Source organism: Pelodiscus sinensis, chromosome 2, assembly GCF_049634645.1.
Source record: "Pelodiscus sinensis isolate JC-2024 chromosome 2, ASM4963464v1, whole genome shotgun sequence".
Lineage (NCBI taxonomy): Eukaryota > Metazoa > Chordata > Testudines > Trionychidae > Pelodiscus > Pelodiscus sinensis.
Window position 1 is genome coordinate 146,583,154 of NC_134712.1, and position 13,681 is coordinate 146,596,834.

The following is a 13,681-nucleotide window of genomic DNA, read 5'->3' on the forward strand; positions in this document are numbered from 1 at the left end:
AGGCTCTGGCTCTGGGTTCCAGTTGCAAGGTCCTATGACACCACCATCCTTCCCCTCCCCCCTCGGAAAGGGCTTGAGGCCTGACAGGGGGCCACGGACTTGCAGCTGAGAATCACTCCTGTGGTAGGGGATAGCTCAAGGTGCAGGGTGGAGGTAGGTAGGGGGATATTTTGTTGTAACAACTTAATGTATCAGAAATGGTCTGCATTACTGAACTAAATTGCCATGCGATTCCACATGATGTTTTTTGAACTGCTTCCAAGAGAAATAACCCCTGACCCTACCAGTAATCTTGCTTTGAAAAAAAATGCTTCCTTTTTCCTTATAAGGCATGGGTCGGATCTTGAGTGGGTGTAGTTATACTTTCATTCTGCTGTGAGCTCACTCTATCACTGCTCTGCAGGCTGAGTCTGCAGACTTGGAGCTGTAGGAAAATTACAGTCAGATCAAACACTTCAATTGCTTTCAGAGAAATTTTATCAATAGAAGCCGCTTCAGGGAACAATCAAGAACGTGATCATGGGAAAATCAGGTTGGTGAAAGTTTATTGAGCTTCTGAACATTTAATCTGTAGTTTATGTAAGCAAAGCTTGTATGCTAAGATCCTTCCTTGTGCTTTAAGAATTGCAAAACTGTTAATAGTATGAGCTAACTGCTTTTATGCATACAGTAACCCAGAAGCAGTTTCTTTGTTTTGTGTCAAATGTTTTCATTAGATTTAAAAATACCATGCAGAGTTTACAAGATAAAACCACTTACCATAATATATATAGATTAAGGCTATGTCTAGACTGGCATGATTTTCTGCAAATGCTTTTAATGGAAAAGTTTTTCCGTTAAAAGCATTTGCAGAAAAGAGCATTTGGCACGGTCGCTTTTCTGCAAAAGCACTTTTTGCGGAAAAGCATCCGTGGTGCCAATCTAGACGCGGTTTTGCGCAAGAAAGCCCTGATCGCCATTTTCGCCATCGGTGCTTTTTTGCGCAAAACAGTTTTTAGCTGTCTACACTGGCCCTCTTGCGCAAAAACATTTCCGGAAAAGGGCTTTTGCCCAAACGGGAACATCAAAGCATTTGCGCAAGAAGCACTGATTTCGGACAGTAGAACGTCAGTTCTTTTGCGCAAAATCAAGTGACCAGTGTAGACAGCTGGCAAGTTTTTGCACAAAAGCAGTAGCTTTTGCCGTAAACCTTGCCAGTCTAGACGCAGCCTATAGTGATGCTAATAATTAAGGCAACTTTGTTGGACTAACTATACAGTACTTGAAGCAGGATCTTTCTAATTACAAGCACTCTACTTTTGAAACTGCAGTTTGGTTTGTGTCTCCCTAAGCATAACTGAAGTAAATTATGTACTGTCATAAACATGCTTAAGTATTTTTTGCCTAGATGATCATATTCCAGAAACCATTAGGATCAGACTTTGGCTACAATTCAGCAGAATATAGTCTCTGGCTCTGCAGGATTCATAGGTTTGGGACAAATCAACCCTGGATGAAGAGGGAGCATGGGCTAAGGGGGAGCCTGGGGCAAGAGCCTGAAGCCCTGCGACTGGGGAATAGAGCCTGCTAGAGCTGAAGCCCACGGCCCACCACTTTCAGGAAGGTGGGGAAACTCACACTGGTCTCCTGTTCCTACTGTGTTTGTGGCTCCAGAATGGTGCAGGGATCAATCCCTGCTGGCCAATCAACTGTGGGGGAGGGGTTGCTGCTGTCCCACTCCTCACTCACTATGCAGGAGGCTGTAATGGCAAAGCTCCTGGTGGCCAGAGGCGGCCATGATGGTTGCATTTTAGAAATGCTGATGGCCCCCTCTGCATGGCTGAAGGCTGTGGACCTAGTTCTGAAATCTCTTATGCTGGTGTAGATCTGAACAAATACCGCTGAAGTCACTGGAAATATACTTCTTACATCAAGATGCATTCACACTGATATATATTAGTTATCAGATTTATGAAGTTGATGGAGATTTGCTTATTATGATCAATTAAGTCTATTAATGTGGGGATATGTGTCTTCCATGGTTGATTTAATATATGTTAGAAGAATCTGAAAAGGCTCATGCCCCCAAAGATACTAAGCTATCTAACTGAAACTGCATTTCAGAGAAGGGGAAGAACAACATTTTAAAGATTAATGCTCAATTTATAAACACTGGTCACAGGAGCTGGGACCCAAACATGGCAGAAGGGGAATTCTGACTAGTAAAATAGCTTTGAGATTGTGAAATAGATTTCCCTTTAATACAAGTAGGAATCTTGAACAAAAATGCTCTGAGCATACACCAAGCCTGATCTCAATCATTGTGTCCCCCTGGAGGACACACGGGGGAAGTTCTCTCTAGTCCATGTGGGGGATATTGACTGTTCTGAGAAAAAGGCCTAGTAGTGCTTGGAAAATCTCACATGTATAGCTGAATAATTTCTTTTCGCTTCTATGACAGGTACTAATTCTAGCAGCAAACAATGGACACCAATAAATGGCATATGTAGGGCACTGAAACCAGAACAGAGGACTTTCAGTTCTGAAAAATGCAGGCCTCTCCCAGTTAATCTCAAGAAACATCTTCGTTAGTTGTCATCTGTGATAGGACTTTTTGGCCTTATCTGTTTATTGGGAGTTGAATTGGGCCTTTAAACCTTTAAAAGCCATACACAAGGTCGAAACCACTAAGCATCCAAAATTGGGATCAAATTTTCAAACAGCTTATACTGAGTGCTGAGGAAGTGGGTCTGGCCCACGAAAGCTCATCGTCTAATAAACCATCTTATTAGTTTTTAAAGTGCTACATTGTCCTGCATTTTGCTGAGTGCTGAAGTCTTTTGCAAATCTGGTCATAGAAGATGAGACAACAAAAAACCGAGCAGAGCTTAATCCATCCAGTAGAGGGAAATAAGATACAGAAATGTCAGATGTTACATGGCTAGCATGTAAGTGCTGTTTGTAGACACATGTCCCTGAAGTCTGCAGATGTTTTCAAATGGAATAAGTTCTTAGTAAATATGTTTGTAAAGTCAACACCTATCCTGATTCAGCAATTCCAAGTTTAACTATTTTTATGTTGGAATAACTCTTTTAAGATAGAATAAAAAGAACAATCATCAGATAATTTAAAACCCAGTGAGACACCAATCAAGATTGTTTAATTTGGCAAAAGTGATGGAAATCAAAAAATGTGTTTATCTTGACATGAACACGGGCTATGTTTGAATACTGGCAACTCTAGGTGATGAGAATAATCATCATCATAAATATGTTTGTTTCCCTGACACTTATTATTGAGCATCAGTTGTGGCTTTTATTCTGAAATAAAAAATTAGTAAGAGACTGGAAATGTAAATTTGCCAACCTTGTCAGTTTCTTGTGTATAGTTTTTAAGTAATCATTATATAAATACTTCCCAGAAATAGATTTTCTTTGATTACTAAATAGGTGGTGGTATTACGCCTTGTGAATCAACAGTGAGTGACCCAGCATGTTGACAATGGGCAGTGTGTTTTCCTAGGGAAGCTTTCAGATGAGAGATCTAACTGAGGTCCTCCTAGATGGTGCCACACACCCTGCCTGAAGAGGTTTCCATTATAAACAGAGTTTACATTTTGGTTCATTGGTTCTCACCACTCCCACTGTATAAATTATTCTAGTATCTTTGGAGATCCTGATAGACACCATCTATCACTGAAAATCTTCCAGGCGTAAGAGTAAAAGTGTTATCCCTCTGTCGTAGCCCTATTTCCTCTTAGGCTACATCTAGACTGGCATGATTTTCCGGAAATGCTTTTAACGGAAAAGTTTTCCGTTAAAAGCATTTTCGGAAAAGAGCATCTAGATTGGCACGGACGCTTTTCCGCAAAAGCACTTTTTGCGGAAAAGCGTCCGTGGCCAATCTAGACGCGCTTTTGCGCAAAAAATCCCTGATCACCATTTTCGCGATCGGGGCTTTTTTGTGCAAAACAAATCTCAGCTGTCTACACTAGCCCTTTTGTGCAAAAGGGACTTTTGCCCGAACGGGAGCAACATAGTATTTCCGCAAAAAGCACTGATTTCTTACAGTAGGAAGTCAATGCTTTTGCGGATATTCAAGTGACCAGTGTAGACAGCTGGCAAGTTTTTCTGGAAAAGTGGCTGATTTTCCGGAAAAACTGGCCAGTCTAGACACAGCTTTAGGGTATGTCTGCACTGCATTCCTCTTTCGAGAGAGGAATGCAAATGAAGCGCGGATTTGAATTTCCCGCTCTTAATTTGCATAATCGCATCTGGCTGCTATTTCAAAATACCCTATTTCGAGATAAAAAATGCTGTGTAGACATGGTTATTTTGAGAACAAACCCTTCTTTCGAAATTACCCTTACTCCTTATAAAATACCAGAAGTATCCTGAAATAGCTACCCTGCATCTACACGAGATACCCATTATTTTGAAATATTTTTCAAAATAACAGGCATGCTATTTTGCTATCCAAGTAAACCTTGTTGCACGATGGATAAGGGATGGCTCGAAATAGCATGTTATTTCAAAATTTGGTCCTGTGTAGATGCACCAAATTTTAAAATAAGCTATTTCAAAATAGATTTGAAATAAGGTACGCGCTTTGCATAGAGCAAATTGCGTATCTTACTTCGAGTTTAGGAGGCCTTATAGACCTCAGTGAATGTTGCCTCCTCATCAGATGCTAACTAAATCTGTTTATAGGCTCCCTCTAACACAGAGGTGGGGAACCTTTTTTGGATCAGGGGCCGCTGACCCACAGAAAAATCAGTCAAGGGCCGCACGCAAGTGAGAAACAAACAAAAAAACCCTCACTGATGTGGCCCGAACAGAGAGACATTCCCCACATTCCCCTCACCCACCAAAGCTTAGAGGGGCCTAGGCTAGTGGGTTTTGTGTGCTCCAGCCCCACAGTGGAGCAGGGGCTTGGAGTGCCGGTATGGGCTCCTCAGTGCTGGGGGGGATCTGAGTCTCAGGGAGCAGATCCAGGTAAGGGGCCTTAGGTTCCCCACCCTGCTCTAACAAGTCAAAGCTAAATAGAATCATAGAACCATAGAGCTGGAAGAGACCTCAGAAGGTCATCAAGTCCAGTCCCCTGCTCTAGGCAGGACCAATCCCAACTAAATCAACCCAGCCAGGGCTTTGTCAAGCCGAGACTTAAACACCTCTAGCCATGGAGACTCCACTACTTCCCTAGGTAACCCATTCCAGTGCTTCACCACCCTCCTAGTGAAATAGTTTTTCCTAATATCCAACCTAGACCCCCCCCCCGCAACTTGAGACCATTCCTCCTTGTTCTGCCATCTGTCACTACTGAGAACAGCCTTTCTCCATCCTCTTTGGAACCTCCCTTCAGGAGGTTGAAGGCTGCTATCAAATCCCCCCTCACTCTTCTCTTCTGCAGACTAAACAGACCCAACTCCCTCAGCCTCTCCTTGTAGGTCATATGCTCCAGCCCCCTAATCACTTAACCCCTATCTCCTCAACAAATCAATTTGTGCTGGCCATCTCACAACCTTCCGGTAGGAATCAGGATCCTGGGAGGAGGTTTCTACTCATCCCCTTCTCAGCTGTCGATAGGGCAGTATTGGCAGGCAGTTTCCACACAAGCAGAACTTTCAACTGTAAGTAGAGCTGTACAATAATTTTTCATTTAAGAGTAAATTCACCACAACATGCCTTTTTGGAAGCACCCAAAGTGTTTATGAATTGAGGTCAAATTTGGCAAAAAGATTGACGAGGGGAGGGAGGATCCAGAAAACAAAAATTTTTTAAATGTTGAAATGTTTTGAATGGACATTTCAGGAAGGAAATGAAGATTTGACTTCACAGTTTGATTTGCACACATAGGGACAGGCTGCTGCCCAGCCATGCTGAGCCCTGGCGGCTGGCATGGGGACCCCCTGGCAGGGCAGCCGGGGCTGGGCAGGGACTGCCACTACCCAGGTGGCTTGGGTGGAATGAGGTGACAAGGCAGGAAAAGCCCTCCGAGATGGAGTCAGTGCCCTGCTGCTTTCAGCACCGCCTGTCCCTGGGTCGGTCCCCTCTTTCGCTTGTGCTCCTTGCCCCCTTCTTCCCTTTCCCTTCCTTTCTTCTCCATCTTCCCCTGGTTCCCCTGTTGTGTGCATACAGATGCAATGTAAAACAATATGTGTCTGTGGCACTTAACTTCCATAATAAACATGCAAATACATAATTACCATAATGAATATGCAAATGTGTCTATACTGGTCCACCAAAAGTTTTTTAATGAGTTTGTTGGTCTGCGCTATAAAAAAGGTTGGGAACCACTGGCCTAAGATACTCCCAGCACTCCGTCACTTCTCCCAGTTACAGTTCTTTTGTTTTGAATTCTGACTCATAGCTTACAGAATGATATGTAAGACGAAATATCTCTACTGAGTCGCTCTTTATCGAACCTCTCCTAACAAGATGTTATTGTGTACCACATTAACAAAATTATTTCAAAGAGCAGCTGGTGACATATCCCCGGGGCCATCAGGAATGGAACACACACAAAGAAACAAACAAACAAAAAAGCTGCTCTCAGAGCCTAGAAAGTGGGAAGAAAAGGAAGAGAAAGGAAGTGTCAGTTTTGCAACATTCTTTCACCCCTTCACCAAGGACATTTTTTTAGAAGCTTTTTTTATGAGTTCTCAGCAAGGATCAAGTTCCTCAGAGCCTAGGGGTGGGGCTGGCAACCAGTTGCTCTCTGAAACATCATTACCAGCTGGCCCTTCAGACATCCAACTGAGTCTCTTATGGGAATTAATGCTGCAGAGCCCATACGCGGCTACAAGTGCACAGCTGCAGCAGATTCAGCTACCGAAATGTTGCTGACCTAGGGTCAGCAGCAAAAGAGATTTGCCTACCTCTTGTGTGGTAATGTCTTGTGAAGAAGTATCAAGAGATTCTCTTCCTTTCAGAGCCCCAGGATTCCCGGAGTTCAAAGTTGTCCCCCCTGCTCTCCCAAAAGAATGATTCCCTGGAAATGTAGATAAAATCTGGGGAGTTTCCCCAGCTGATGTGCTTCCAATGAGTTATTTTTATGGGAGGGGATATTCTAGTTCTGACAGGAGAGTTTTTATATGTTTAATGTTTTAAAATGATCATTCAGGAAGGCAGTCTGACTACTACGCTAGGAATTTAGAAATATAGCTAGTAGGGCTTCAAAAATCCACTCACCCGCAGACAATAGCAATATTTGCATCAATTTCTGCAGAACTGCAGCTTACAGTTTTTAAAAATGCCCTTAACGTTTCAAACAAAACGTTCTAAATATGATTCCATACAGTGATAATCTGCCAACAGGTTCAGAAAGACAGATATAGCAGCCACACCACTGTTTGGAAATGGTGCTCTATAGAAGAGGCGTAGTTATAGTTGCTGCTGTAAGGAATAAGTTTCTTTGGCCAGGCTCTGAACTGAGTGGCTCATTGATTTTGGTGGTGGTGGTGGTTTTGGTTTGTTTGTTTGTTTGTTTTGTTCCATACGCAAATGGGGGGGAGAGAGGGGAAACAGAAACTGAACTCTTGGTTTTTTCTTGAAATAAAAAAAAGGAATTGGAGTTAAAACAGAACACTCTGATTGTCAGTTTGAATTGATGTTTCCAATTCAAACTGGAATGGAATGAGGTTTAACTGGTAATTCGAAGTAAGGGGTTTATTTCGGAATTGCCCTTCTCTGCCGCTTGTAGACGTGGGCAGGTCTTTTGGGCTAGTCTATTTCCAAAATGGCAACTGCCCGGGAACATGCTAATGAAGTGCGGGATATTTTAATCCCTCGCTTCAGTCGCCCTCATTAGCCTCCCTAGTTCGAACTAGGGGGCTAGTGTAGACATACCCAAGGAGATTATCACAAGTTCACTAGAGACCCGACCTGTTTATTTTCTGAGAAACCCGATGCACACAAGTTACCTAATTCATTTTCTATGTTTGCATGTTTCATAGAACCAGAGTTGATAGAAGATGATTTAGTGTTTGTTATTAGCAACTAAATGTTCATGTTCAGGAAAATTAGGGCAATTGAAAATCTTAGACATGTTAATTCCTCTTATTGCCTAAGGATCTTTCTATACAAGAGGTTAGGGAATAGAAAAATGTGCTTTTTAAAAATCAAGCTACTTATCTCAATTAAAAGCACACTCACTTGCTTCTAGTCTGTTCTTTGTGTGGAAAGGCCCTTTATCAAACAAAGGATTATAGATGCTATATTTAAAAAAATCAGTAAGACAGCATTCCTAATCAGCAAACAGATCTTGGCCTACAGCATTTTCTTACACTTCACAAAACTCCTTTAACTTCAACAGGGTTAAAGTGCAAGAGAGTATAGAAGTTGGCTCTAATTTTGCACAGCACTTGAACTTTAAATGTGAGACTCACCTATGTTGCAGTAAATTGTGGCATGTCTCCAGTTCTTCCTGTTTGTTGAAGGTTGACTGCAGCCCACCTGTGCTCAAAATTGATAAATGCTCAGAGGAGTCACAGGCAAGCAATTTAAAAGAGCAAGACACTTGTTTGCAGTTCTATCTCATGGTTTTTCATCAAGGAGAACTGCAAGACATCCTTTCTTTGCTCCGTGCTCCTAATTCAAAGGGAAACTGTTTCAACAAGCTAATAAGGCACCAAGAAAAAAAATTCCTTTATTAAAATTAGGTGAACGTTATTCATCCAAGAAATGAGTCTTCAGACAGTGTTGCCAAGTATACAGAGAAGTGGACTAGGATTTAGACCTAGCTTTTGTTTCCAACTCCGCCACTGGTTTGCTGGGTGACCTTGTGCAGGTTACTTTAATGTTGGGCTTTGGGTTCTCCATCCATGATATGGAGATAATGATATTTATCTCCTTTGTAATTTTTTGTTTTGTTTTTTGTTTTTGCAATCTACAAATGAAAAATGCTATATGAAAGGAAGCTATTATTTATTAATACAATGGTATTTGTTTTTTGCTCATGTGAGTTTGACTTAGACATAATCACTACTTCATATGCACTTGAGAATCAGAAGTTTGGGTTGGGGAAGAGTGTGCTATTTTGAATGTGCGCCGTGCAGACCTAAGATGACCATTCAGGTATGTCGTCATGGTAGCAGGCGTAGCGTTTGTTGCAAAAACTACTAATAGGCCCGTAGTCATACAGATACTATCTGACTGCTGTGATCTGGTCTTCTGGGCTTTGTTGTCACTTGTTTTTGAGTGTTCTGTGTTTTCTGACTCTGGAGTGAGGTAGGTCACATAAATGCTAGCTAGCTGGGGGAGTACTTCATAGTTCCAGTTTCATAGTGCTGCAAAACTCCAGGGATGTGGGTGGGCAAGGTAGACTACCCACTCCTTTTGAAGACTCATCCATGGATTTAGAGAATGGCAGACTGGTTCCCCCGCCCTTGAGTTGCCTTTCCCTACTGTCTACCTCAAGGGAAGTACCAGATGTCAGGTAGCTGCTTCCCTAAAGGAAGAGGTGAGAGAATGGGCCAAAGGCTGCTATTCTCCTACAAAGCCTCAGAAAATCAAAACAGGAAGAAACAGTCATTTGGAGGAAGAGGTTTGGGGCCTGTCTGTGGCCAACACAAATCTTCACTGAGGTTCATGAAACGGAATGAATTTTAGATTTCCATAGAAACCATGTGAGTGTCATGTGGTTTGAGTGTGACCGGTTCATTCAGTCATCTGTACTGTGCAAAAAAATTAAGTTATGATAAGGTAGCTTGGCAGATAACCTATATCAGCGCTTCCCAAACTATGGGCTGCGGCCTGGTACTGGGCCGCAGGAAAAAACTACAGGGGCTCAGCGTGATTGCTGGGGTGTTCTGTGCTCCCAGAGTGCCTGTGTGGCGCTGGGTCCCCCAAACCTTTGGCCAGCCTGGGTGGAATCTGCAGCCGGATGTTCCAGCTCCCAGCAGAGTCCTAGCTAGGGGCGGTGGGGGGAGGAGGAAGGGAGAGCTGGCCACTGAAAGCAGCACTGGACAGGGGAATCGGGGCGGGGCAGGCTGGGGAGATTGGGGGGCTGGTGGAAGCAGGGCTGCCGGGGGGCACGAGGTCGGGGGTAGGGAGCTGGCTGGGGAAGATGGGGGGCGGGGGAGGGGGAGAGAAGTGGCCGCTGGAAGCAGGGCTGGACGCGGGCAGCAGGGCTTGCAGAAGGAGATTGGGAGGAGAAGTGGGGGAGAACTGGCTGTCTGGGAGGGGGTTGGGGGAAATGGGGCTGGCCAGAGGCACAGTGGGGGGGTGGGGGGAGAATGAATCAGCCAGCGGGGAGCGGGACTGACCCGGCCATATGCAGATCTCGGGACGCTGCCTCCCTTCCCCCTCCCCCCCCCCCCCCCCCGCTCATAAAGCACGAGTTAGTCCAGCCCGGTGGTTCTATTGTTTCTCCCCCACACACACACACCCTCGAGTAGTTGCGAACTGTCTGGCTGGTAGACACACTCATGCAGCCTGAGCACATCTACCAGTCAGGCAGTTCGAAACTACAAACTGATACATCTAGTAATAATACAACTTACCTAATGAGAAAATACCAGACATGTTATATGTCTGGTATTTTCTCAGTTTGTTTTTTATGTGTTTATATTTTTGGGCTGCAAAAAACAGTCCTGGAAAGAAAAGGGTTCCAACTAAAGTAAAAAGTTTGGAAAACCCTGATCTAACCAGCATTCTGTCTGTCTTACATTCCATTTATCCAATCCATATTCCTTAACTGGCTGGCAAGAATATTGTGGGTGACCATATCAAAAGCTTTGCTAAAGCTGGCACTGGGGGTTTTGGGAGGACCAGAAACAACTTATTTGATTAATGAATATGCAAATATGCAAATGAATGTTACTGGTACTCCAAAAGTTCGTGAATGAATTTACTGGTCCCCGTGTCAAAAAGTTTGGGAACCCCTGACCTAGATCATCACCTTAGAGTCTTCCACAGTTGTTAGATATTGCATTGGAAGGATTCACTAGCTATTTTATAGTAAGAAATAGCTCTTCTGAGTAGGGACTTCTTCTAAATATGTTTAGTACAGTGCTTAGCCCAAATGGGCCCCTTATTTTGGCTGTAACCTCTAGGTTCTACTGTCATAAAAATACTGTAATGAAATAAACTGGGCCACATCTTCACAGGGTGTCCTATAGACATTTTCTGTCCCTGTGGCAACTGCAATTGTCTGTGTGATAAAGAAAAGTTAGGAAACTATTTTGTGCATTTACTACATTAAAATGACATCCTCCACACAATGTGATCTTGCATGTTGAATGTTTTCCACAAGCTGAATTTACTAGCAAAGTTTCTACAAAACTGTTCAGCCATTTCTCAGAATGAGATGAGGGAGAAGTAGGCTCCTTTGCTAGGGTTAAATTCTGATGACAATTTCACTGGGAAGCTGTAGTGCCTTCATGCTTTGAAGGAGCATGGATTCTGTGATATCCCTGGGGTCAAGGAGATGAATTTTGCTTTCCCTGTAAATTCGCCCAAGTTATATGTCTATGAAAAGAGTGTTACATAAGATTAATAATGTCTTGGTAGAGTTTGGCTGCAAAATTCTCTATTGATTCTCTCTGTACTGGGAATACTCATTGGCTCCAGGGACTAAGTAGACTTTCTCTGCAGTTGCTCCTCCTGGCTGTCCGGGGCCACTGTGGTTTTGGAGCAGATTATTAAATAAATTTGTTAATTACTTCTGCTCATGCTGATTTTTTCCCCACTGGCTTAACTGCAAGGCCTTCAGTGGAGTTAATACAGGATTATGCTTACCTGTCACAAGTCATGTTGTTTATGGCATAATTTTATAAATTGCTTTATTATATTTCAACTTAATATATGCAACCAGTACAATTTATTGAAATTTGTACTCAAATAAGGTTTTAGGTATCAAGATTATGTAGTGGTCTAGAAAACAATGTAAACAGAATGCAGTGAATGTCTTATGCAGTTTACTACTTTTGAATAATACAAATGTTATACATTTGTCATTTACAGCAATTCTTTAAGCATGAATATAAAATATTTTATATTTACCATCTTAGGGTGCATAGCGATTTAAGAAAAATATATATGAAAACTAAAATTGGCTAATGAAGCTATATGCTATTTGTTCATTAAAATTGTATTTTTTAAATTCACATTAAGGTGTAACTTCATCCACAAATATTATTATATATTTATGAAAAAGTTTCCTATTAGTGCTACTAAAAATAGGGAAGTCTCCCATTCTCTTGCACTAGAAAACAGAATTGGATCAGTGACTCTACAAGAAGGTGAAATCAGAAAAAATATATGATTCTGCCTATACAGGGGATTCACTAGCTCACTTAGCTCTAACAATGGGATATAACCATTGCTATGAATTTTCAAGCAAATTTTTGCTGTGTGGTTTAGCCTCTTGGAGAATTTTGGGCATAATAACTCGCAAGGAATTCTTGGGATTCATGATCAGGAAGCAGTTTTCTCTGATCACGTTTTCCTTCATCATCATAGGCTAAGAAGTTCAGAGGGGCATGAAGCATTATGCTCACCTCAGCTTTCTAAAAGCAGAATGTCCCTGCATGTGGCCTGTTTGTAGTAATTAATCATCCTACACAGCAATCAGTGTAGGGCTTTTGGCAGCATGTCAATGGCATGGCAAGCCCTGGCTTGTACTAGGGTTGCCAGGTGTCCGGTTTTGAACCCAAAGTAGGAATAAGAGATCTTCGGAAAAGGGCTTTTTTCCGGAGGATCGGGGCCAGTGTAGACGCTCTTTTCCGGCTTTTCTAAAAGCCGGAAAAAGGCGGCGGACATTTTTATTTAAATGCCGCGGGGGATATTTAAATCCCCCGCGGATTTCCCTATTACGACCTGTCAAATTAGCATGCCCCTTTCGGAAAAGGGGCCAGTGTAGACGTAGCCAGCATGTTCTGTAAGTATCAGTGTGGTCCCTGGGGCTTTCAAAGTTGAGTTACCCTAGATCATCCCTGACAGGTGTCTGTCTAACCTGGTCTTAAATATGTCCAGTGATGGAGATTCCACAGTCTCACTAGGCAATTTATTCCAGTGTTTAACCACCCTGACAGGCAGGAAGTTTTTCCTAATGTCCAACCTAAATCTCCCTTGCTGCAATTTAAACCCATTGCTTCTCATCCTAACCTCAGAGGCCAAAGAGAACAATTTTTCTTCCTCCTCCTTATGATACTCTTTTAGATACTTGAAAGCTGCTCTCATGTCCCTTTTCGGTCTTCTCTTTTCCAAGGTAAACAAGCCCAATTCCTTCAGCCTTGCCTCATATCTCATGTTCTCTAGACCTTTCATCATTTGTGTTGAACTTCTCTGGACTTTCTCCAGTTTCTCTGAAATGTGGCACCCAGAACTGGATATGATACTCCAGCTGGGGCCTAATATAGATGGCTCATTCCCTGCCTAGGGGACGTGAGACTGGGTGGGTTAATTTCCAATCCTCCTGTTTATTCTTTTCCTAAGCCAGGAGGGCACAGTAGTTCTGATGGGAGCTCTGCAGGAAGGCAGCCTGCACTGTCCCCTGCCTGAAACCTTGTGAAGGTATTAAACAGCTGTCCAGCCCACCCTAGAGGTGACTGCATTTCAGCGTGCCTGAAGCAACATAGCACCAGCAATGGACAGGAGAATGGCTCCCGGGCGTGGCTTGCTCATGACTGCTTCAGTCCCATTGGATGGGCCTCAGCCTCTTTTCTTCCCCTTCCCTGCTTTACAATGGGGCTGTAGACTC

At 43.0% G+C, this 13,681-nt stretch overlaps 1 protein-coding gene across 1 annotated transcript in view; it reads left to right on the forward strand.

Annotated features, from left to right (window-relative positions):
* The first annotated feature begins 358 nt into the window (after nucleotides 1-358).
* Nucleotides 359-13,681, forward strand: part of GLIPR2 (GLI pathogenesis related 2) — a 44,644-nt gene continuing 31,321 nt past the window's right edge. Inside the window, exon 1 of the mRNA XM_006113037.4 lies at nucleotides 359-532. Within this exon, the coding sequence (XP_006113099.1) occupies nucleotides 520-532 (13 nt within the window). The 5' untranslated portion in view covers nucleotides 359-519. The remainder of the gene's footprint in view (nucleotides 533-13,681) is intronic.